The 24183-nt window shown below is 52.5% G+C and overlaps 1 protein-coding gene across 2 annotated transcripts in view; it reads right to left on the reverse strand.

Annotated features, from left to right (window-relative positions):
- The window catches only part of RHBDL3 (rhomboid like 3), a 52422-nt gene that overhangs the window by 15325 nt on the left and 12914 nt on the right, over nucleotides 1-24183 (reverse strand). For both annotated transcript variants that reach the window (XM_027516671.1, XM_027516670.1), the window contains 5 exons: nucleotides 16452-16610; nucleotides 12121-12345; nucleotides 8213-8361; nucleotides 6274-6386; nucleotides 137-237 (listed from right to left, as the gene is read on the reverse strand). In XM_027516671.1, coding sequence (XP_027372472.1) covers nucleotides 137-237; nucleotides 6274-6386; nucleotides 8213-8361; nucleotides 12121-12345; nucleotides 16452-16610 — 747 coding nt within the window. The remainder of the gene's footprint in view (nucleotides 1-136; nucleotides 238-6273; nucleotides 6387-8212; nucleotides 8362-12120; nucleotides 12346-16451; nucleotides 16611-24183) is intronic.

Raw genomic sequence — 24183 nt, forward strand, 5'->3', positions numbered from 1 at the left:
TGGGGCTTTCCGAGCCCAGGCTGGAGCACAGAAAAGAATCTAAAACCCAACTCCGGTAGATTAACATCCAGGCCCAGTGACGGCGGGGAAGGGGTGGGGTGGGCCAAGAAAGGACTTCAGGGACAGGGGTGCTCACCATGACGATGTTGGCCAGATGGGCAGAGACGAGCGCATACACCCCTCCAGAGGAGCCCACCACCGGTGCGGTCATGTCAGCCACAGACACTGCCAAGGACCCTGGTACAGAGAGAGACGGAGAATTCAAGGATGCTGGAGTCGCTCCCCACCCCGAGTCCCAGGCGCTGGGATGCTGCAGCCTCAGGGCTGAGACTCCAGAGCGAAAGCTCCATCACCCTGGAGCTTCCTGAAAGATTCATCTACGACCGAAAGGACCATTTGGTTCAAACCTCTCCTTTTACAACTGGGAAGCAAAGTCTCAAGGAGGGAAGTGACTTGTCCACAGTAGAGCTCCAACCCAGATCATCTGCCTGGTGATCTGGCCTCACCAGGTGCTATCTCAGGGTTCTGAGCGATGTCAAGAAAATGGTAGCAGTAGTTTTGCCGAAACTGCCACCCTTATGGGGTGCTATGTGTCAGACAACTGCCAAACATTTTGTGTGACCCTCAAGCCCACTCGCTGAGGCGGGCGCTAACAGCCTCATCGCAGAGATGAGGAGGCTGAGGCCTCAGTCACCTGGTAGGAATGGCTGGAGCCAGGACATGAGTCCAGGCCTGCCTAACACAAAACTCGTGTACTCTTGGCCTCTCCAGCAGCCACTCCCTAACCTGTCAATCCCCACCCTCTACCCTCACTCTTTTTCAATAGCACCCAGAAACCTGCCATGCATCACCTCCAACTGAGTGAAACTGCAACAGACCAACAGGATCTCTAGAGCTGAGCATCTTTGGAGGAAAAATGTCCTTGAGAAGTTCCAGGGAAGAAAGAAAGATGATGTCATACCCCCTGGGGGAAAGGAATGGTACAGACTCTAGGTCTGGAGGATGAGAAACTTTGGTCCTGGGAGGGAAGCTGGGCAGAGAGGAGATGGGCAATGCATTGTTCTGGTCTCATTTAAGTGTGATCAATGCTTTGGCTTCCAGGGAAGGACACAGGAGACTAAAAATAACTGGGAGTTAGAACTCAGGGCTCAGAGGATGAGAGGTGGCTGGCAGGGTGAGTGTGCAGAAATCACCACTGGAAAATGCCCGCAGGCTCCTGAGCCAATTAGTCGCTGCCTGGGTGGAGAGAGGAGGGCAAGGCAGAAGGCCAAGTTCTGCAGGCCCTATGGGGGTGGAGGGTCAGCTCCTAAGGAAGAGGCTGGGGCCCGCCTGGGAACCAGGGTACCTGACACCCTGGGCCTGGAGAGGTAGCAGCAATGTCATCTGCCTTCTCCCCCCATCGCTTGCTGCCGCCACCCCAGATCGCTCTCAAGTCTCTGAGCTCATTGTGATCCTACCAGGAAGAGATTCCCCACAACAGGTTCTTCGTCTCCAGGGGGATGTCATCTCTCAAGGAAAACATAAACTGTCATGAACTAAGAACACCCGAGTCCTTCTCCCCTCCCAGGGCAACTATAAATCTTTCCTCTCTCCTTTCAAGCTTCCCCTTCAGCTTTAATTAGGTATTGATCTATTGTCAGATAACTTTTTTTTTTTAACTGCTGAGCCATGGGGTCAACCCTATATAACAGGAGGGGAAAAAAAAAATCTCAGGGTGGCCTGCAGGCCGGCAGAGATCTGCATGACAAAGGATTCCCACGCTCCCGGCTGGGGCTGGTGGAGGAGGTTGCGTTGCAGGGCTGGGCTCCTCTTAATTACCGTCTGGACAGAGGAAGCTCCCAGGCTGGCCTCTTTCCTCCGTGTGAGTCCCTGCAGATGGGCCCAGCTTCTGCTCCTTCGGCCTCACCGGTGGGATCCACCAGGGCAGGGAGGCGGCAGGGTCCAGCCTCCATGCACTGACCTTTCCCTCACCCTATCCAGGGATGGGAGTCCTGACCCCAGGCAGGGCCACAGGTCAGTCTGGATGGTGGCAGGATGGTCGACTGGGGACGAGACTGGCTACTTGTGTGACCTTGGACACAGCCCCTGAATTCTCTGGGCTTCAGTTTTCATGTCTGTGAAATGAGGAGGTTAGTTCTAAGGCTGTCCAATGTTTGAGCAGTAAGACTCTCTTTTCAAAGAAACCTGACCTATACCCCTATCCCACAGAGCAGAGGGCAGACAGCTGCTCAGGCTGAATGGGGGTGAGACATGGGGAGTAAAGTTTGCCATTCACTGGAGGGGACCTCCAGGGTTCCTTCCAGAAAGCCTTGGCCTAAGATCCAGGGTCTGGGGTTTGAATACTGATATAAGAATCTAGAAGGAAATGATCTGGACCCACTTGCCCTCCATTTGTGGCAGAAAGACTTTCCTTAAATGACTGCAAATTAGTCGTGGACTATGGGCTTCCCTGGTGGCTCAGATGGTAAAGAATCTGCCTACAATGCAGGAGGCCTGGGTTCGATCCCTGGGTCAGGAAGATCCCTTGGAGAAGGGAATAGCTACTCACTCCAGTATTCCTGCCTGGAGAGAATTCCATGGTTAGAGAAGTCTGGTGGGAGAGAATTCAATGGACAGAGGAGTCTGGCGGGCTACAGTCCATGGGGTTACAAAGAGTCACACTGGACTGCGTGACTAACACTTTCATTTTCAGAGGGACTGGGAGAAGTCAAGTAGAAATGTGGGCTGCTCTGCATATCAACAGAGCAAAGCCATTCCGGGGTAGGAAGCCAGGGCCAGGGAGGATTCCTGACAAACCTATGGGATGCAGTGTGAACCCACGGAGGTCAGGAAGGTAGAAGACAGAGAAGCAAGCCACACCTCTGCACAGCAGCAAACCAGAGGACCAGTGCTATTCAGGGCTATGAATTTCCACTCCCCGAAACCCTGGGTCCATGCCAGCACAGTGATGAACTGGCGACTTTGCCGTAACGCACAGCTGGGATCATTTTAGCCTGGAAAATTTAAAGCAGGTGTCCTCCAGCACCTCCCTTAGTTGCTGCGGCTGCTGCTGCGGCTAAGTCGCTTCAGTCGTGTCCGACTCTGTGCGACCCCATAGACAGCAGCCCACCAGGCTCCCCGGTCCCTGGGATTCTCCAGGCAAGAACACTGGAGTGGGTTGCCATTTCCTTCTCCAATGCATGAAAGTGAAAAGTGAAAGTGAAGTCGCTCAGTCATGTCCAACTCTTAGCGACCCCATGGACTGCAGCCTACCAGGCTCCTCCGCCCTGGGATTTTCCAGGCAAGAGTACTGGAGTGGGTTGCCAATCGCCTTCTCCGCCCTTGGTTGCTAAAGAAAAGCAAATCCAAATAAAAATTGCCAGAACACCTACCTTTAAGCAGTATAACTTTATTTATGTATGTACCCTCTCATTTAGTGCTTGCCATGTGCCAAAGCCTGTGCTAGGCTCTGGGGGGTGCGCCCATGGCTTCTGATCTACAGAATTTATAATCAAAGTTGGGCAAAACAGTGAAAAGATCGGGCTATTTTGATTTTTTTGGCCGAACCACATGGCTTACAGGATCTAAGTTCTCTGAGCAGGGATTCAACCCATGTCCCCTGCAGTGGAAGCTGAGAGTCCTAACCACTGGATTGCCAAGGAAGTCCCAAGACTGGATGTTAAAGTATTTAAATTCAGCCCTATAATCATTAGCAGAAGTGAGATACATCTTGGCTTCAAGCATTGGCTAGAAGCACAGGTTTGGGGAAGTTTCTACTACAGTTCTAGGATTTCTTGGCTGAGCAAACAGGGTGATTCCACTTCTTTGAACTGCCTATAAAATGGGGGTGTCAGTAGCCACTTCAGACGAATGTGATGAGATAATACACGTGAACCCTTTATCACATGCCTGGACCATCAGACATGCTGAGCAGAGATTAGTTATAATTGTTACAAAATGCGATGGCCTTGGATTTGGAATATTTTCATTGGGCAGGAATTAAAGAGCAGGGCTTAATGTCTATGAAGACTGCCCCGCCTTGGAGGACTTCCCTGGTGGTCCAGTGGTTGAGACTTCGCCTTCCAATGCAGGGGGTGTGGGTTCGATCCCTGGTCTGGGAGCTAAGATCCCATATGCCTCACGACCAAAAAACCAAAACCCAAAACAGAAGCAATATTGTAACAAATTCAGTGAAGACTTTAAAAATGGCCCACATCAAAAAATCTTTAACATGAAAACAATGACCTCCCTTGGTTTCCAATAAATTCCATGCATGAAGGATAAGTCTTGCCTCTGGTTCTCATAACACTAAGGTCATGTTAGAGCATAGCCTTTGGGGTCAGACAGCCTGATCGGAGCCCAGCTCCACCACTCATGACTGTATCTTCTTAGGCAAGTCACTTTCCTTCTCCAAGCCTTGACTTCTGTATCTGTAACAGGTGAAGGGTAATAGTACCTGCCTCAGGAGGTTGTTGTGGGGATTAAATACAGCCTGCACAGGACACGCACTTGGCTATCTGGTCAGAGCCTGACTGTCTGAACCGGCACCCCCTCTCTGAAGAGCGATGCACACACAGAGCCGAGGAGGAGGAAAGGGTGCAGGCGGATCAATCAGCTCAATCCTGGAGATCAATGGCGTGACATGTGGTGACCAGAATGCCCTCTGCTCTGAATCAATGACTCAAATAGGACAGTGCACATCGTTTGCTTTGCAGTACAGACCCACACCCTCAGGTTCAGCTGGCAAGCCCCCTTCTGCCTGTACACCAACCCCTTCTGCACTGGTGTCCCTGGGAAGTAATATCTGCACTGTTTCCCCGCTGGGCATCATCTGGTTTGGACGAGACCTGAGTCATCTTGAATCTGTGTTGTCTTCTAGGTTACTCCGGCACGCCCACTTAATTGACTACTAACTGCAAGTGTTACGAGCACTTCCCTGTTCCTCGCCATTAACCATCTGGGTCTCTGAGTAGGTATGGAAAACGTGGCTCTGAATCCCCACATGCCGACGCTCACGGGTGTGTGGGTGACTGAGGAAGTCTGGCGCACGGAGACGCTCCTCAGACCTTTGTTCAAGGATGCAGAAGGTGCTGGATTCTGGGAGAAGAGAGGCTGGTGTGGGCGCTGTCCAAGGTGGCCAAGTTTTCAACCTCAGCCCAGGAGTGAAGGAGAACAGCGCTGGGCCAACCTCCCAGGCTGAGGCTTTACAAACTAGCAGACCAGCCTCTCCTGGGATGGACGGGTGGGCGGGCGGGGTGGGAGCCTTCCCTCTTTGATTCCGGAAGCCCTCCCACTCACTCCCGGGGTCCCTGCCTGCCCTCTGTTTACAAGGCCGACGCTGCCCTGCTCTCCTGATGACAGCTTTAATGCCACTCAGAAAGGATTAAGATCTTACTTAAACACACACGCAAAGCTCCCTTGGGCACCGCTGTCAAGGTGAAGAGCTGAAGCAGCAAACCTTGTAAAGAAAAAAAGCCAGCAATAAAGTTGGAGACATCACCAGGGAGATTCCTCTGTTCAGAAGCACAGTTGGTGCAGACTCCTGCAGAAATCTCCTCCGCTCTCCCCACCTTGCCCCGGTCCACCTCCCCTCCCACCGGGGCGGGGGCCCAGGAGCTGCGACACTGTCCTCAAGGCCACAGTGATTACACGCCTCACCTGCCACGTGGGCTGAGTCAGCCAGGGCCCAGACTCCTCCAGCTGGCACAAGTGCTCACGACTTCTTGGGCCAGACTATCTCCTGCTTGCAGTGGGTCAATCAAGGGCCAGCCCAGGCAGAGGCTAGACTGCCCTTCGGGTACAGGTGCCCCCCCACCCCCCACCCCCGGGATCTCACTACGCTTGCTTTATTTCATTCTTCACCTCGCCCCGCCCATCTCACATCCTGCACGCATATCTCCCTTTTCGTTGTTCAGTCGCTAAGTTGTGTCCGACTCTCTGTGGCAGATCTCATTAGTTCCCTCTTAAAGCTTAACAGGCGCCAAGAGAAGGTAAGGAATTTCCCCAAGTTCACACGGCTACGACACGGCAGTGAGAGACTGAAACCTCGGTCAGTCTGCCGGCTCCAAATCACACCCCTCCACCCGCTTTGCCATCACACGCCTCCCCCTCTGGGTGGCATCCCAGTCCGGTCTCCCTGGGGAGGTGGGGAGAGGTACCCGGAGGAGAACCCTAGCAGTCGGGAGCCTGGGTGATGAGCGTCCGCTGGAAGCCTGGGGCCTGCCTGATGGCACAGGGTCTCATCAGCCGCCCTGGGGAGGTTCACCCCTATGGACTCTGGGCCCACCTGCCTACCTGCCACGACACCGGCCACATAGACAAGCCCAATGCGGGTTGCTCCATGCACCATCTCCAGAGGCACCCCCACCAGGAGCTGGAGCACCACGTTGAGTCCCAGGTGTTCTATCCTGTACAGAGAGACCACAGTCATTCAGTCAGCATGTCAAGAGGCTGGGCATCCAGAAGTGGACCAGACCCTACAGCTGGGAGCTCCCTGGTGGCCTAGTAGCGAAGAATCCGCCTGTCAATGCAGGGGACACGGGTTTGATCCCTGGTCTGGGAAGATCCCCACATGCTGCCAGGCAGCTAAGCTCGTGTCATAACTACTGAAGCCTGCGCTCCCAAAGTCCACACTCCGTCACAAGAGAAGCCACTGTAATGAGAAGTCCACATGAAGCAATGAGGACCCAGTGCAACAATAAATAAATACTTAAAAAAAAACAACTTAGTAAGTCAAAGTTATTCCCCCAGTTCCTGTTGTGTCCACATCTTGGCTCATGAGGATACCCAAGCATGAAGGGCCTCCCCCACTCTCCTCCTCAGCCCTGAAGTCGAAGCTGAGACATAGCAGGCCAGGCTGCCATCCCCTTAGGCTCAGAGTAGAGACATTCATCAGTGACCACCAGAGAAGTCTCTTCACCCCAAAGCAGCCTCCCCAGCAGGTGCAGCCAGCTGGGGGAGGCTCTCTGGCCCCTTTAGAAGCTCAGCAGGAGCAGAGGTTCACAGTGGAGCTTCCTCGTGGCCACTGTGGGTCATTCTCCCAAGGAAAGAACCATGAGGGCCCGGGTGATCTTCTTCCCATTGGCATCCCCACTGCCTGAGGGACAGGCACCCTCAGGGCTTTTCCACGCTTTCTCTCCACTTCTCTAGAGTCTGTAGAAGACACTGCAGAGGTCTGGGGTCCGGGGATTCTGACTTTCCAACTCCACACTCCCACTACGTAAAAACTCTCCAGCCAAGATCGTGCATTCAAGAGACTTGGACCTGGGTGGTCACCTGGCCAGCTAGGAGGTCCTTATCATGGGGTAAAATGCATCCCTGAGAACTGGTGGCACTCCAGGTCCCAAAAGAGGTCACATGGCTATGTAAACAGAAACTCTAATATTTCCAGAGTTCCTCCAGAAGACTCATGTCACCATATAGGTAGACCTCCTTTCAACAAATCAGTGCTTTATTTCAACTTATAGGAGCTCTCACACATAGTTTATGGACAATGAACCTGGTGGTTGACCACATTTCCCTCTTTGCTTTGGCCACCAGGAAGCTCAGAATAAATCTATAACCTACTTACAGCAAAGATATAGAATCACATGCTGTGTATGCTGATCTCACTTTGCTTTCTCTTTCCCATACACTCTTTTTTTTAACTGTACAATTTATATATATATATATAATAAATATATAATTTTATTTATTTTTGGCTGCACTGGTCCTCATTGCTTTGCACAGGCTTTCTCTATTTTCAGCAAGTGGGAGCTACTCTCCGTTGAGGTGCGCAGGCTTCTCATTGCAGTAGCTTCTCTTGCGGCAAAGCACAGGCTCTGGGCACATGGGCTTCAGTACCTGCAGCACACAGGGCTCAGTAGCTGTGGTGCACGGGCTTAGCTGCTCCATGGCATGTGGAATCTTCGCCACCAGAGATCAAACTCCCTGCACTGGCAGGTGGATTCATACCCACTGCGCCCCTAGGGAAGTCCCCTAAACCGTATAGTTTTAATGGCCTGGCATGCACAAACATCACCATCACCAACTGTAAAACATTTTCATCTCCCATATACTCCAAATAATTTACACATACCGGTTTGGTATTAGATAAGTTTTAAGAAGCCATCTCAAATCCTGTGTCCAGGTAGACAAAAATAAACTAAAAAAAAATAAAATTTCAATCCAGGCTCTCTGGACCAGTTATTTTTCTGCAGGGATTGTTGATAGAGTGAAGGACACCAGTACTCACCCCGCATGCATGAATATGTATGTCAGGTAACGCCAAGCCTGTGCTCGGAGCTGTGGATGGTAAACCAGTGGGTTCTTCAGGTACCGTGGGTGGGTCACCTGCAGTACAAACTGGCCCAGCGACACCCCATTGTAAAGGAAAAAGGCAACCTGGAGGAGAGCAGAGAGTACAGAGAGGCCGTTACTAGGCAGGAAACTGCCCGGAAGCCCTCCTGAGCTTATTATCATGCGGAATCCCTAGGGAAGTTGCCATCTGTCCTTCTCACACCCCGGTGACCAGCACCCAAGCTAGCTCTCTACCACCTCTCACTCCACTTCTGTTCATTGTGTGTTCACGGTTCACAAAATGGTCTCAAGGTCTCTGCCCACATTTCCTCGGTGCTAAGCAGAAAGGGTTTGGAGGATTTTAAACTTTAATTCCAGTAATAACTCACATACCCACTTGGGGTTGAGGCAATGCCATATAAGTTGATTTCCAAAAAAAAAACACAAAACTGTGGCAAAAGCCAAGTAACATAAAATTTACCATCTTAACCATTTTAAGTGTAGAGTTCAGGGGTGTTAAATACATTCATAATGGGCAACCATCACCACTATCCATTCACAGAATTCTTTTCATCTTGTACAAGTGATGAAAGCAACTCTATATCCATGAAACATTAATTTCCATTCCCTGCCCCCCAGCCCCTGGCAACCACCATTCCGCTTTCTGTCTCTACGAACGCGACTACTCCAGGGACTGTGTGGAAGTGGAATCACACGGCATTTGTCTTTTGTGACTGGTTTATTTCGCTCAGCATAATGTCATCAAGATACATCCACGTTGTAAGATGTGTCAAAATCTCCTTCCCAATATTCCACTGGATGTAGCTACCAAATTTTGTTTATCCATTCATCTGTTGATGGATCTCGGGTTGCGCTCACCTTTTAGCTACTGTGAACAATGCTGCTGTGAACATGGATATATAGATATCTGAGTCCCTGCTTTCAATTCTCTTGGGTATACACTCAGAAGTGGAGTTGCACGATCGTGTGATAATTCTGGTTTAATTTTCTGAGGAACTGACATACTGTTTCCCACAATGGCTATACCACTTTACATTCCCACCGACAGTACACAAGGATTTCAATTGCTCTGAATTCTCATCAACACCTCACATAAGAATTTGTGAAGATGACTGAAGCATACTTGTTTAAGCCCGAAAAGGGTGTTTATTTTAACTATTTCTCCCTGGAACTCTCTCTACAATGCATAATTCATGTCCCTAGGTTCTTAATTTTAAGGATGCCTCAGGTATTGATCTGGGCTATAGGAGCAATGTCTTGTCCAGCAACTGATGGGGGTTTCGCTCCTGTACTAAATGATCCCAAATTCTTGTTTCTTTGTGACTCAGGTTTGCTTGTACATTTTCTCTTGTCCTCTCTTGCCATGCCTGGGGTGTCAGCAAGTTGTTAACCAGTTACCACAACCAGGTTCTTACTTCCTCTTGTTGGCAGGGAGGAGGCCCTCTTCCAGTAGCTTCCCATTATGCTCACTGTTACGGAATCAGAAAGTTAGGTTACTGGAACAGGATATAAAACAAAAGGCTTGGGCTTTGGTATAAGGACTCTGAAACAGTTACTTCATCATTTTCCAGTTTCTTCTAGATTGGTGATTTGAGTTTACACAGCTGAGGTTTTGGAAAATCAGAAACCAATCTGGACAAAAGATCCAGCTCCTCTGGATAACCTTGGGCAAATTATTTTAATTCACTGGTCGTCCATTTCTCTGGGGCTTCACAGGTGGCACAGTGGTAAAGGATCCCCCTGTAATGCAGGACATGTGGGTTTGATCCCTGGGTTGGGAAAATCCCCTGAAGTAGGAAATGGCAACCCACTCCAGTATTCTTGCCTGGAAAATTCCATGGATAGAGGAGGCTGGCAGGCTACAGTCCATAGGGTTGCAAAGAGTCAGACTGAGCACACACGTGGTTTTCCCATTTGGAAATGGGAATACTCATGTCTACATTTCCATGGTGATTGTGAGGCTTAAAAATGATAAACTATAAAATGTTTTTTTAAAGGTGGGCTTCCCACCAGGGGCTTCCCGGGTGGTCCAGTGGTTAAGAATCCACCATGCAATGGAGGGGACCTGGTTCAACCCCTGGTTGGGGAATTAAGATCCCACACGCTGTGGGCATCTAAGCCTGTGCACTGCAACTGAGACCCGATCTCTCTCTGCATGCTCAGTCGTGCCCAACTCTTTGTGACCCCATGGACTGTAGCCTGCCAGGCTCCTCTGTCCGTGGGATTCAGCATGGATTCCCCAAGCTAGAATGAGATTCTCCAAGCTAGAATACTACTGTGGGTTGCCATTTCCTACTCCAGGGGAGCTTTCTGTTCAGGGAGCGAACCCACGTCTCATGTTTCCTGCATAGGCAGGCAGGTTCTTTACCACTAGTGCTACCTGGGAAGCCCTAAGACCCGACGTGGTCAAAATAAATAATTTTTTTTTTTAAAAGATAAAGTACACGAAGAGCCAGCCCTGTGAGCAGCATCAGCTGAGGGAAGGCAGCTGTAATTAGCTTGGGGTTAAGCCCTCCTGGGCTAAGCCTGGGAATGGCTCAGGGCTCCCAGCAGCTGGACTCCCTGGGAGCCGAATCTGTTCACCTAACACCATGCATGAGGGTGGCCTGGCAGCAAACACAGCTTGCAAGCCAACTCGTTATTATTGGTCCTCAAATAGAAGTTAATAAATAGACCAACACAGTAAGCGCTTGGAGAACAAGTCCAAGAATATCTCGGAAAAATCGCAACTTCAACATGTACTTGGAGGAAGCCAGAACAACAAACCGAGGAGCTCTGGTCTGCAGTCCAGATATTCTGATTAAAGAAAGGAAGAAGCAGGACGCCATGAGGCTTAATGATCCTGCAGTTTGATTCAGCAGGAATTTTATATGAACGTACGCAGGGGCGGTAATTAGGCCCCTAGCTCTGGAAGAGAAACGGTGGAGATTATAAAATGCCAAAAGGAAGCCAAGCATCCGTTTGAGAGCCCGCGCTGGGGATGGGGGTGGGCCGCAAGTTCTGGGGCTGAAGAGCCGGAAGCATTCAGAGTCCCTCATACAGGAGTGCTGATTCAGAAAGTGGTACTTTGGATCATGTTGCATAAGATGAGACTTTTAGAATTACAATAGGTAAGGATGATTCCCTAAGGGGAGAATGTTCCTGCAAAATATGTGAAGCCCACATTTACCTGTTCATAAACACTCCTTCCCATACGTATTGATATAATGCTTTTGTGCTCAGAAAGCACCACCAGCAATTCTCTGGCTCTAAACAGAGGAGTCGCGTGGGAGAAGGAGGGCAAGTCTGGTTATTCCCACTTTCCAGGTGGAAGATGGAGGCCGGGGGGAACAAATGACCCATCCACGAGGCTCACTCCACTCACTCTGGGAGGAACTAACAGAAGTTGCTTTAATGAGTTTGCTTGGTGAAATGCCCCCAATCAAAGACCTTCTGACACTGTTCGTGTTGCCATTGATTTGGGCGGGGGGGAGGGTCATACAGGAGTTTTGCTGCAGTGCATGTGACTTCAAGTCATGATCTTTGTAATACCTCTGTGGCCGAGGGGTTATAACAACACCTGCATGCCCTGTACCAGGGCCTAACCTGCCGTGACAACTGCTATTTGATCCTCAACCATCACCTTTCGGTGGTGAAGGTGCTGCCCCTCCCCTTGTGATCTCAGATATCCTCCTGCAACTTCCCTGGTGGTTCCAATTGCTAGGATTCTATGCTTCCACTGCATGGGGTGTGGGTTCAATCCCTGGCTGGGGAACTAAGATCCCACATGTCACACGGTGCAGGGAAAAAAAAAATTATATCTTTTTGACCCTCCAGCAGCCCCTTCGCCACCCCCATCCTTGCCTCTAGCAGTGTGACCGTGATCATGAACCAGGGCGGGGGGCAGCAGGTATAACTGTCGTAGTACCACTTCCGGTCAATTTCCCGGGGCAGGGTCTCGTAGGCCACGTGACGGATGAGTCGCTGGGAGAGGTTCAGCCCCTTCTCCTCCAGCAGGGCCTTGCTGCAGAGCCTGCGGTTCCCCTGCAGGATGGCCTGGCGAAAACTGTTGGACCGCTTGTTGCTCATCTACATGGGAACAGGGGAGGGGAGGGGGTCAGAACCGGGGTCTCAGGGGAGCCCCATCCCATTTCCCAGCCAGCCAGTTCCTTAGACCACCCAGGCCTGAGGCCACCTTCCTCTTTCTTCTGTAATAGTTTGCAAGGAGTTAAATGTAAGTTAACAAGCAATATTCACCAAGCTCTTCTGTGTCAGGGGCTGTTCTAAGCACATCACAGCTCAGCTCATTTGATGCATCTAGTCTACCTGCTAGATAAAGACCATGAATATCCCCATCCCACCAGATGACGAGCCCAAAGCGTAGAGTTCTAAGAATCCATCAAGTCCAAACCCAGCAAGGCTCCAGAGCCTGGATTCATATCCACGATATCTCCTCCCACCCACCAGCCTGTCATCCCTCACAATTTCCTGAGCAACTATTAAGCATCAGGTGTTGCCAGACACTGGAATACAGAGGTGTCGAAGGCCGATAAGTGAAAGTGAAGAAAGTGTGAAGGTGTTAGTCACTCAGTCGTGTCCAACTTTTTGGGACTGCATGAACTGGAACCCACCAGGTTCCTCTGTCCATGGAATTCTCCAGGCAAAAATACTGGAGTAGGTAGCCATTCCCTTCTCCAGGGGATCTTCCCAACCAGGGATGGAACCCAGATCTCCTGCACTGCAGGCAGATTCTTTACTGTCTGAGCCACCTAAGTAACCAGCAATCATGGTTCACAGTGAAGCCTGCTGTGGGAAGCACACAGGAGGGAGACCCAACCTGGTCCCAAGGTGGTCATGGAGGACTTCCTGGGAGGAGGTGGCATGAGTGAGAACTACAGGACAAGTAGGAGTCTGCATCCCTGGCCCCTAGAGCCAGAACCCAAAGCTGTGCTTGTGGAAGGTCATCAGTCCTGAAGGACCCCAAGGGAACTGTGATACTCGAGGACCCCAGGCTGGGCCTCTCCCCCACAGAGCTCTGGCAACCTGACTCCCAGAGGCAGACCTGCTGATTTTCAGCCTCCAGAGGCCTCTGCTACCTCCCACACACTCTCCCCGACCACACTCTAGACCCTCCATACAGGGAAATATTCTAGAGACACAGCTCTCCCAACCAGAGTCCACAGTGCTGCCCAGGGGCTGCCCCACGGTCACTGAGTAAGGATTATCAATGCATTTCTGGGACTGCGGGCCCAGAAGTGGACATCAGGCTAAACCCGAAGGCAGGAGTCCAGACAGGGATGCAAAGGGGAGCCAGCCGGATAAAGGCATAGGGGTTTGAAGCCCTGTTGGGGGCAGAGAGCTGGGGAAGATCTGGGTTCAGACCAGGCCAGGACGAATGAGTCTCCATCAGCAGTTCCCATCCCCTCTCCTGGGTTCTGCACACACCTGCAAAATCTGGCTGAAGCCTTCCCCCTCTAGCAGGCCTTCCCGGATGAACCCCTTCCAATGATTCCTTATTCCCATCCCCTCCATGCCTGCAAAGCTTGGGCCTGGTTCTCAGTGGCTTGGCAGCTCTATAAATTTAGGCAGGGCTTAGGGCTCTGCATTCGCTGCAAGCCCAAGACAAGATCATGTGATCCGATTAGTGTATAGCCATCCTCTCCCCCAATCTCGAGGTGTGTACATGCACTCACAAACACACAGTTGCAAGACTCATGGGGGGAGGCGCTCAGCATGAGTATGGGAGAAGCAGTGCGTGTGCGCACACACACACTCACCATTGACCTTTGCCCTGATGTGCCTAGAACTGTGCTAGGCACAGCAGCGGCCATGGTCTCCAGCCTCACGGAGCTTATAGGAGAGACAGAGGTGTAATCAGCAGCAAAAGATGATGTCTCCTTTGTTACCTGGTGCACTGTGTTATCCCCGTGATATAAAGGTGGAGATGGGAGCTTGGAGAGTAATTTTCCTTGGAAAGTAATTTTCTCAAGGACCCATAGTTAGTAAATCATGGAGTCAGGATTCAGATTCAGATCTGCCTGACTCTGGGGCCTATGCTGGCCCATATGGTGCTTTCATGCCAGTTAGATAAGGAAGCCTCTTCTTCCAGGTGGATGCACCCTTTCCAGGCCTTGCTGAACAAAGCCCAGGGCAGATTTCAGTCATTCGTCTCTCTGCCTGGCATCCTTATACAGTCCACAACCTGTAGACCCATACATGACAACCCTGACCACTCAGCTGTAATGCAATGTGGTCTGTGTTAGAAGAGAGGCTTGCGCAAAGCACTGGAGGGCTCAGGATAAGGTTAGTTCATTCTGCCTGGGTGGGCGTGGGAAAAGGCTCACAAAAGATGCCGAGGAGTTAACCTGGAAGAACATTAAGAGGCAACAAAAACTTTCAAACATTTCATCTTATTTAATCCTTGCCACCATCCTGAAGAGGCTTCCCAGGTGGCTCGGTGGTAAAGAGCGTGCCTGCCAATGCAGGAGATACAGGTTTGACCCCTGAGTCAAGAAGATCAACCAGAGAAGGAAATGGCAACCCACTCCAGTATTCTTGCCTGGGGAATCCCATGGACAGAGAAGCCTGGCGGGCTACAGTCCATGAAGTCGCAAAGAGTCGGACGTGACTTAGTGACTAAACACCACCACCACTCTGAAGAAGGTGTACTTTGGCTTCATTTTACACATGGGCTCAGAGAATCTTTCCCACTGAGTGGCAAAGGCAGCGCATTAAGCAGGACCCAGGTCCGCCTGACTCCAGCCCCCGAGCTCTCTGCCCTTCCCAGATCCTCCCTCCCCGTGAGCCCCTTCTTAGTCCCGCCCTCCAGGGCAGCCTTGTTCACAGGAATCCAGGCTCTGGTTGGCCACTCCAGCTCAGAACTTGAACAGAGAAATCTTGATGGCAACAAGCAACCTGCTGTTGCGAATTCACGCAGATTTCCTGAACCCCCAGCTGGACAGAAGCCACTCACTGGCTCTGCCATGCCCTCGCTCTGCCCCGGGCTGAGCAGAGCACGCGTCAAACATGCTAGTGCTGGGGCTGTGGAGGAGCCACGAGCTCGAACCTGTGGCCTGATCTTTGCTGGCGCTGCTGGGTTCCCAGCCACACAACTCACCTCCATGACCCATCCCGTGAATCCCAACTTCCCTGCTTAATTGAGCTCTGCCTCCCACCCTCTAAAAGGTCTGCTCCCTGGGTCCAATCTGAACAGCAGATTACTTCATCCCTAAAAGCCTCACAGCTGCTCACTGCCATCTGTTAATCTCTGGATGAAGGCAGGTCCTCAGTTAAGAGGCAATTAAAACACCACCAAAGCCTTCGCATCAGAGAACGGACTTGGCACGATGGCAAGTCCTGGCTCCCCCATCACTGACGCCTGTGAATTCCAGGAGCCTGGATGTTCAAGAACTGACTGTTCACACCAGTCATTTAGTTAATGGGCGACGAGAAGAGAGGCGACTCTTCCATTCCACCAAGAGGGAACCGCGTGGAATCTCCCAGCCTTGTGTTCATCCCGCTAGTTCATGCGGCTTCTGCTCACATCCCATTCACCCACGGTGGGTTGCTTCCTGCTCAACCCCACTGAACCCCATTCCAGTCCTGCCACTGTAGCCCCGAAACATCACAGCAGTACCCAGTAAGGAGGATGTCCTGACTCCAAGACACCAGACCACCGAGCAGGATGCGTGGGCCTCCTGTCTCCAGCCCCTCCGATCACCCAGGACCACTGCCAGCAGGTCTGAAGAGCTTCAGCCTTCACCCACATGCCCCATTGCTCCTGAAAGGCCTGGCCCGATCCTCCCAACATCCACTCCCCAGCTCTTCTCCTGCCAACCATGACTTCCCACTTCCGGCCCTTCATTTCTATGGAAGTGACTCTCCTCTGAGCCCCCAGGGTGGGCACTGATCAGTTTGAGTCAATCAGCACATCCCACTGACCCAATCTAGGCCAATGGAAGGAAGGAAATCCCAGGCCTCAGGTGGGAGCTCCCATAAAAAGAGCTCCTCTCCTTTGGGGTGAGGTCTGAGGGTGTGAGGGCTGGAACAGCTGCAGCCACTTTGCTGCTGCCATAGTCCTGGAGTTTTTCAATGATGAAGACGCACCAATCCCAGTAATTAATTATCCAAAAGGGCCCTCTAAGCCACGCCCCCAAACAGGCCACTCCCAGTGGTGAGGGACCCAGAGTGCTCACCAGGTTGACAAAATCCTGATAGCATATCTGCCCGTTGGCATGGCTGTCGGCGAGAGCCAGGAGTACCTCCCTCTTGTGCGGGTCCAGCTTGGAACTGTGGCTGTCCAGGAGGCTCCGGAACTTGCCTGTACTGATGAAGCCTGTGTTTCCAGGGTCAAACTGAGGGAGAAGCACACACAGCAGCGGGGTCAGTGGGGCTCCGTCCCTCCACCTGCAGGCCCCAGGCGCTCCATCACTGCCACCACTTGTGGCTTTCATCCTCAGCCCTCTGCTGACAGAGGACCAGACGGCATCTGGACTGCTCCCAAGGCCCCCAGGGGAAACATCCAAATAGGGCAGACAACCATGAACAACCCTAGAAGGCCCTGGAGACCTCTGAGATCGCCCAATCCAACCAGCTGGTGCACAGAAAAGGGGAATGGAGGCTCAGAGAGGTGACTCTCTGCCCTACTTCTGACCCAGGACAAGTGGGAAGTGGGAATGAAAAGGTGATGAGTGGAGGAAGAAATCTGGACCCTGGGCTGGAGGGGCTGAGTGGGTGAAGGCAAGAGGCCCCGGGCAGTGGGGAACACAGCCTGCCAGCCCCTCTCCCATGCCCAGGCCACATGCACCCCACACCCTACACACAAGGCTCCCCAAAGACCCCGTGCTCTGAACGTCTGGTTGCTGCCCTTTGGCCCCTCATCTCCCTGGGAGACTCGGATTCACCCTTCCAACTCCTCAGATGTCCCATGTCCAGCCAGCCTTCCCCCAACACACGATCTGCTTCCCTGGAATCTCCAACAGCCCTCCAGCCTCCACCCCACTATCTATTTTCAACTCCTCTCTGGACACTGGTTCCTTGAAGGTTGGCATCACAACTTATCCCTGGGGCTCAGCACAGAGGCTGGCATAGTTTGACACCCACTGAAGATCTGTTGGGTGAATAAGTGGATGTTTGGGTGAAAAGATGGGCAGTCATTTTCCAAGGAACGGCTCAGGGGTTCCATTAGAAAAGGGACTGGGACCTCCCTGGCAGACCAGTGGTTTAAGACTCTGTGCTTACACTGCAGGGGTTGCAGCTTCAATCCCTGGTAGGGGAACTAATATCCCGCGTGCCACTCAGAGTGGCCAAAAGAGAAGAAAAGGAAAAGAAAAGGGGCTTATTCATTTCCCCCAAAGAGGCCCGTGACCTTCAGGTCCCCCTTTCACTGCCCCATCTCTTTCCCCACAGAACGCACCCAGTGTCCCCAGTCAGCGCACACTAACTGGCTTTACAGACACCCAGAGCAGTTCCTGATCACAAACTGCCTCCCCACATGAACTCACTGCACTTGGAGATGCTTCTGCGGGCTGCTTCGATTTTAACAGGCAAATAGGAACTTCACTGCTGGTCCAGTGGCTAAGACTGTGCTCCCAATACAGGGGGCCCCAGGTTCAATCCCTGACCAGGGAACTAGATGCTACAGGCTGCAACTAAAGAACCCACAGAATGCAACTTAGACCCAGCAGAGCCAAATAAATAAAATATATATATTTTTTAAAAAGGCATTTAAAAAATGAGCGAACAGACATTTCGGACATCTGCATGTGCACGACAGGGAGCCGGGAAAATCAAGCCCACTTTTCTGCCTTTCCTGGATAAGGTCAGTGAAGACTATTTTTGGAAAGGTTGATTCTGTGTGCAGCCTCTCTAAGACAGCCCAGGAGATATGACTCCTTCAATCCTCCCCAGAACTCAGTGAGAGGGGACATCTCGAAGGAGGCCTATTGAAAAGTCTGCACTTGTTCCCCACCCTCCACCCAAAAAAACAGATTTCAGGAATGACACTTCTTTGGGTCCCAACAAGGAGTATTGCAGGAAATTCACCTCCACCCTGCTCCAGAAAGACCTCTAGGAGCAAAAACACCTACTATTTGCTGAGTGTTTTTATGGGGCTAAATACCATTCCAAGCACCTCATATATATGACTTATTTAACCTCCTACCACAACCTTACGAGTATGTCATATAATTATCTTCATATTGAAACCAGAGGGAAGGGGGCAGGGCACAGCCTTTAAGAGAACGACATAGCCAAACGACATAGCCAAACGACATGACATAAACTTATTAGAACTAAATGACCGCGAGGTGGCCGATGAGTCGACGTCCACTAGACCTTGGGCCTCAGTATATACTCACTGTAACACATCAGCAAGCTAAGTCACACACCCACAGGCACCATGACAGCTCCAAGGCTGACTATCAAAGACTGAAAAGCGGACAGTGGCCCAGTTCCTGGAAATCTCCACCCCTTCCCCCAAATAGCTGGACTAATCCTCCCACGCATTAGCCTGTGAAATTAGCTAGCCCATAAAAAGTAACCCCACCCCATTTCGATGCCACTCTCGCCTTCTGAGATGGCCCACACTCTGTGGACTGTGTTTTTCTCTAAATAAATCCACTTCTTACCTATCAGCTGGTCTCTCACTGAATTCTTTCTGTGATGAGACATCAAGAGCCTGAGCTTCATTAAGTCCTGAAACCAGGTGTGCGATCTCAGTTAAAAGCCTGGGTCGGTTTGAGTCCAGGGACGTGGGTTCAAGTCCTGGGACATGGGTTCGAGTCCCAGTCCGAGTTACATGGTTTCAGTCTCACAGATGAGGAAGTGAAGACTCAGGAAGATGAGCGCAGAGAGGTTAAGTGACAGGCCTGCGAGCCACGGAGCCAAAGACCCCAGAATTCCAGGCCCGAACAGCCCGGCCCTACCATCACCACCGGCTGCCGCTGCCCGTCAGCCTTCAGAGCCTGCTCTGCTGCTCAGAAGCCAAATGTAAGCATCAAAGAGGTGAGCGCAAAGCCCGGAAAGGAGGGGCTCCAGGAGCCTCCAGGGTCCACTCTAAACAGATTTTTAAAGCAGGAAAGCGCTCACACAGCAACAGCTCTGATCTCCTTACAGCTCAGACGGGAAATGATGCCTGTGGTGACCAAGTGGCAGCGGCAGCAGCTGGGTGGGGGTCTCCCGCTCTGCCTGGGCCCCTACCCCTCCGGCAACAGGGACTCACCAGCCTGGCCCTGCCTGGTTCCCTGTGACCCTCGTCCTGGGTGGGCTGATGGGGGTTGGGCGGGGGGCGGGGGGGGGGTGGGTTCCAAGTAGGGGGTGTTCAGAAGCAGCCCTGAATCCTGGAAACATTCACCCTTCCCCGCCCCTCCCCTGGTGAGCACCACAGGGAGCGTCTCCTGCATCAGCCTGGGGTGGGGGGAAGATAATCCCTCCCCGGGGGGCCCATCCAAGGCTCTCCCGAGGGATGGGGTGAAGGGGCTGGGATCAGGCAAGGGCCCCTCTCCTTCATTCCGGCTCCAGACAAAGAACCACCTGCTCCCCTGGTCTCCTCCCCCCCCCCCCCCCCACAACCCAGGGCTCCCTGCTGTTGCCCTAGTGACAGGGGCTGCCCTGGGGCTCCTGCCCCAGCTCCCAACCCCGCCCCGCCGTGTCTGCCCCCAGCATGTTACAGAGAAGGAGCTGGAAGCTGGCCGAGCTTCCCCTTCTCTGCCAAAACTCTACCTTTCATGCCAGGGCCAGACAGGCCAGACAATGCGAGGTCATGGCTACCCTAATAATGAGGCCTCAGGGATGAAGGAGGGTGACTGGGGGGAGGCAGAGGAAGGGAGGGGGCCAGCTGCCTGAGCCCCACAGGAATGGACACAGGACACCTTCCAACCACCACCCCTGACACCTCGGAAGAGGGCAAGAGCACAGGCTGACAGAGGGCATGGATGGGGCAGGGGGAGCCAGGGAACAAAGGGAGCGAGGGAGGGGGAGACAGAAACACACACAGAGAGAGGACTCATGCAGAAGGTGGAGAGAGGTAGGCACCACTGCCCGGGAGGATGCTGAGAGCTTCTAAAGAAGGCTGCAACGAACAAGGCAGAATCCCATTCTTGCCTCGGCCATGGAGCAGTTTGTGTAATTTCGGGTAATGATCTCGACCCATAATTGCCTCGGCCTCACTTATCAAGCAGAGCGAGCCTCTCCGCAGGGTGCAGTGGGCTGAAGCAAACGCAGGGCTGGGCTCTCCAGGGTCCAGGGTCGTCCGGACTCAGTGTCCAGTTCCACTTGCCTCATTCAAAGGAAGGGAGAGCAGCCGTGTTACGGAGGCTTGGCCGACCCTCCTGGACACGACTCCCACCCTGGGCCTCCTCAAGGGCAGCGATGGGGACAGGATCATACGAGCACAGTGGTTTGGAGCTTTGGGAGAGACAAACCCTATACATGTAGTTTCTGGGACTTCCTCGGTGGTCCAGTGAATATGACTCCGCGCAGCCAATGCAAGGGGCGGGGATTCCTGAACGGGAAACTAAGAGCCCACAGAACGCATGGCCAAAAACAAACACCCCAACAAACGAATGCAATTTCATTTCCTCATCAATAATGTACCGAATGGGGCTCCCTGGTGGCTCAGTGGTAAAGAATCAGCCTGCCAATGCAGGAGAGGCAGGTTCAAACCGGGGGTTGGGAAGATCCCCTGGAGGAGGAAATGGCAACCCACTCCAGTATTCTTGCCTCATTCAAATTCTGGGAAATCCCATGGACAGAGGAGCGTGAGGGGCTACGGTCCATGCGGTCACGAAAGAGTCAGACACGACAGAGTGACTGAGCACACACGCAATGTACCGAAGGCCCCGAAACTGCAGGTCCTGGGTGCTCCAAGCCCAGATTCATCCACTTTGGGTGGGGCGCTCTCAGGGTGAGGTCCAGGCTGGGTGGGTTGGAGACAGCCTGACTGGGGCTGGTCTGAGGGTGGCGGGGCTGTGAACAGGCCCCAGGCAGAGGGCCCCCTGGGAGTCAGAAGCCAGGAGCACCCTCGCAGCTGCCTCCTGGATAGGCCCGACTGTGGAGGTGGGTGAAGGGGAAGCCAAACCCACATTCAGCCTGTGTGGGGGCTGCTGGGGCAGAAAGAGAGGAAAACACAGAATGAGGAGTGATCCTCCAGCAGCCCCCGCCCACCTGCCTGGACCTTGAAAAGAGCTGCGAGACTGGGGTGGTGGGCGCTTAATCCCAGAATGCCCAGCCCCCTGGCCCCTTAATCCTCTGGGTTGCCGGTTTCTCCCCTGCCTGGGGCCCCACGCATGCTCGGCCGTTTGTACATATATATCCCTGTCTCCCGCCCTGGGCCCCCTCCTGGCTTACTTACAACCTCAGCTGTGCAAAGTGTTAGCAGTTCAGTCCTGTCCGACTCTTTGCGACCCCATGGGCTGTAGCCCTCCAGGTTCCTCTGTCCATGGAATTTTCCAGGCAAGAATACTGGAGTGGGTTGCCATAGGGGATCTTCCTGACCCAGGATTGAACCTGCGTCTCCCACATTGTGGGCCGATTCTTTATCATCTCAGCCACTGTGGAAGCCGACTGTGGAAAGGACCCACCACATTCTCTCTGAGGGCTCCTCCCCTCCTCTGGGGCGAGGAGCTGGGGAAGAGTTCTGGAAAGAACCCCACCCTTAGCTGCTGTGCCATCTTGGGCAGAGCATTAGCCACACTGCCTGGATTTCTCTATCCATCATGTGGGAGGAACTCTCCCCTCTTGGATGGAAGTAAGGGGGTCTGTCCCCAGCCCTGCACACATAAACACATCGTATGCAGATGATGGCCGGGGAAAGAGAAATTCACGACCCATACAGTGCGTGGAGCGGCTGATCTTCAGTTCTGCATCCTTGCTCGGTCAAAGGGCTGATGGGAAATTTGGACTCAGGATGAGGCAGCTACATGGTAGGGGCAGGGGTGGAGGGGTGGGGCTTGAGGTCTGTGTTGCACGAGGGACCTGGTGACACTGGGGAGACAGGCAGCAGATCAGGAGATTGTTATCTCACGGTCCACGGGAGCTGAAAAGGAACCTCAGTGGTTTTCAAGCTGCTCTGCAGAGTTCTAGGAGTTGGGGGGACCTCTGAGGCCCAGAGAGGTGGGGAAGGGTTTGCTGAACAGCCCCCTCTGCCTCCTCAGCCAGAGAGGTCCCATCTGAGTTTGTTTGTTTCCAGTTTTTTGTTTCTTTTTATTAGTTGCACTGTGCAGCTTGAGGGATCTTAGTTCCCCAGCCAGGGATCAAACCCATGCCCTCTGCCTCGGGAACTTGGAGTCTTCACTACTGGACCACCAGGGACGTTCCTGAGTTGTTTTCTCTGTTGGTCTCCTGAGGGCTCCCTGATTGAACAGAGATGCAATAGTAGCTGCATATGCAGTGCCTGCCAAGTATCAGGAGAAGGCGATGGCACCCCACTCCAGTACTCTTGCCTGGAAAATCCCATGGACGGAGGAGCCTGGTAGGTTGCAGTCCATGGGGTCGCTCAGAGTCAAGACAGGACTGAGCAACTTCACTTTCACTTTTCACTTGCATGCTCTGGAGAAGGAAATGGAAACCCGCTTCAGTGTTCTTGCCTGGAGAATCCCAGGGACGGGGGAGCCTGGTGGGCTGTCATCTATGGGGTCACACAGAGTCGGACACAACTGAAGCAACTTAGCAGCCAAGCATCAGGCGCTACCTCGTGGAAACCTCAGGTCACCCTACGTCCTGGTTTGTCTGTGACAGTCCTGGTTTACACCTATCGTCTCAGCATGTTTCAGAAGGAACTGGGTGAGCAGGAACTGGAGATGACAGGATGATTTATTTGTTTATTCCAGCTTATTCATCTGGCTGCGTCCCATCTTCGTTGTGGCACGTGGGAACCTCACTGCTGTCTGCTGGCTCCCCAGTTGTAGGGCTGCACACCGGCTTAGTTGCCCCAAGGCCTGTGGGATCTTAGTTCCATGGCCAGTGATCAAACCTGCATCCCCTGCATTGGCAGGTGGATTCTTAACCACTGGACCCCCAGGGAAGTCCCTCAGCATGTTTATTAACAGTGCCCCCTTTCACTCTCAAAACAGTCCCAGGGTGGACACTAAATGATCCCCCCATTTAAACCTTACAACAGTCCTATGAGGGAGGTGCTATTTTATACGGGAGAAAGACGAGGCATCCAGCACAGAGCTGCCCAGGTTTGAAGAGCTGGTAACTGGGCAGGTGGACTCACATCCAGGTGGAGGGGCCAGAGCCTACAGTCTCCCAGTTTCAGATGCTGTGGCATCCTGAAGGGTTTGAGAGACCCCAACTCAGTCTTCTCATCCATTCATTCAACAAGTACTTGCCAAGGATCAACTATGTGTCGGGTATCATGCTTGTATTACGGACAGGGAAACAGGTGCAGAGGGCAAAAGGAACTAGTTCAAGGTCACAGAGCAAGTCAGTGATCAAAATGGAAATAGTTCAGTGTTCCTCCATGGGGGCTAGCTGGTGCAGCTTTGCTCTTCCTTGTTTTTCTCTGCCCTGTTCTGGCATTTGAAATATAACTGACTCAGTGCTTCCCAGTGTGTGTTTCATGAAGCACCAGGCCCAAGGTGGTGCATGTAATAAGGGTGTTGTGGTCCTGCAAATTTGGGAAACGCTTGGGACTTCCCTGGCAGTCCAATGGTTAATGGTCCAATGGTCCATGCTTTCAAGGTGGGGGGCACAGGTTTGCTCCAGTAAGGGAACTAAGGGGCTTCCCAGGTGGCGCTAGTGGTAAAGAACTTGCCTGCCAAGGCAGGAGATGGAAGAGACGCAGGCTGATTCCTGGGTTGGGAAGATCCCTGGAGGAGGGCACAGCACCCCACTCCAGTATTCTTGCCTGGAGAATCCCATGGACAGAGGAGCCTAGCAGGCTACGGTCCATAGTGTCGTAAAGAGTCGGACACGACTGAAGCC

The sequence above is a fragment of the Bos indicus x Bos taurus genome, chromosome 19 (genome assembly GCF_003369695.1).
Source record: "Bos indicus x Bos taurus breed Angus x Brahman F1 hybrid chromosome 19, Bos_hybrid_MaternalHap_v2.0, whole genome shotgun sequence".
In the NCBI taxonomy this organism is placed as follows: Eukaryota; Metazoa; Chordata; class Mammalia; order Artiodactyla; family Bovidae; genus Bos; species Bos indicus x Bos taurus.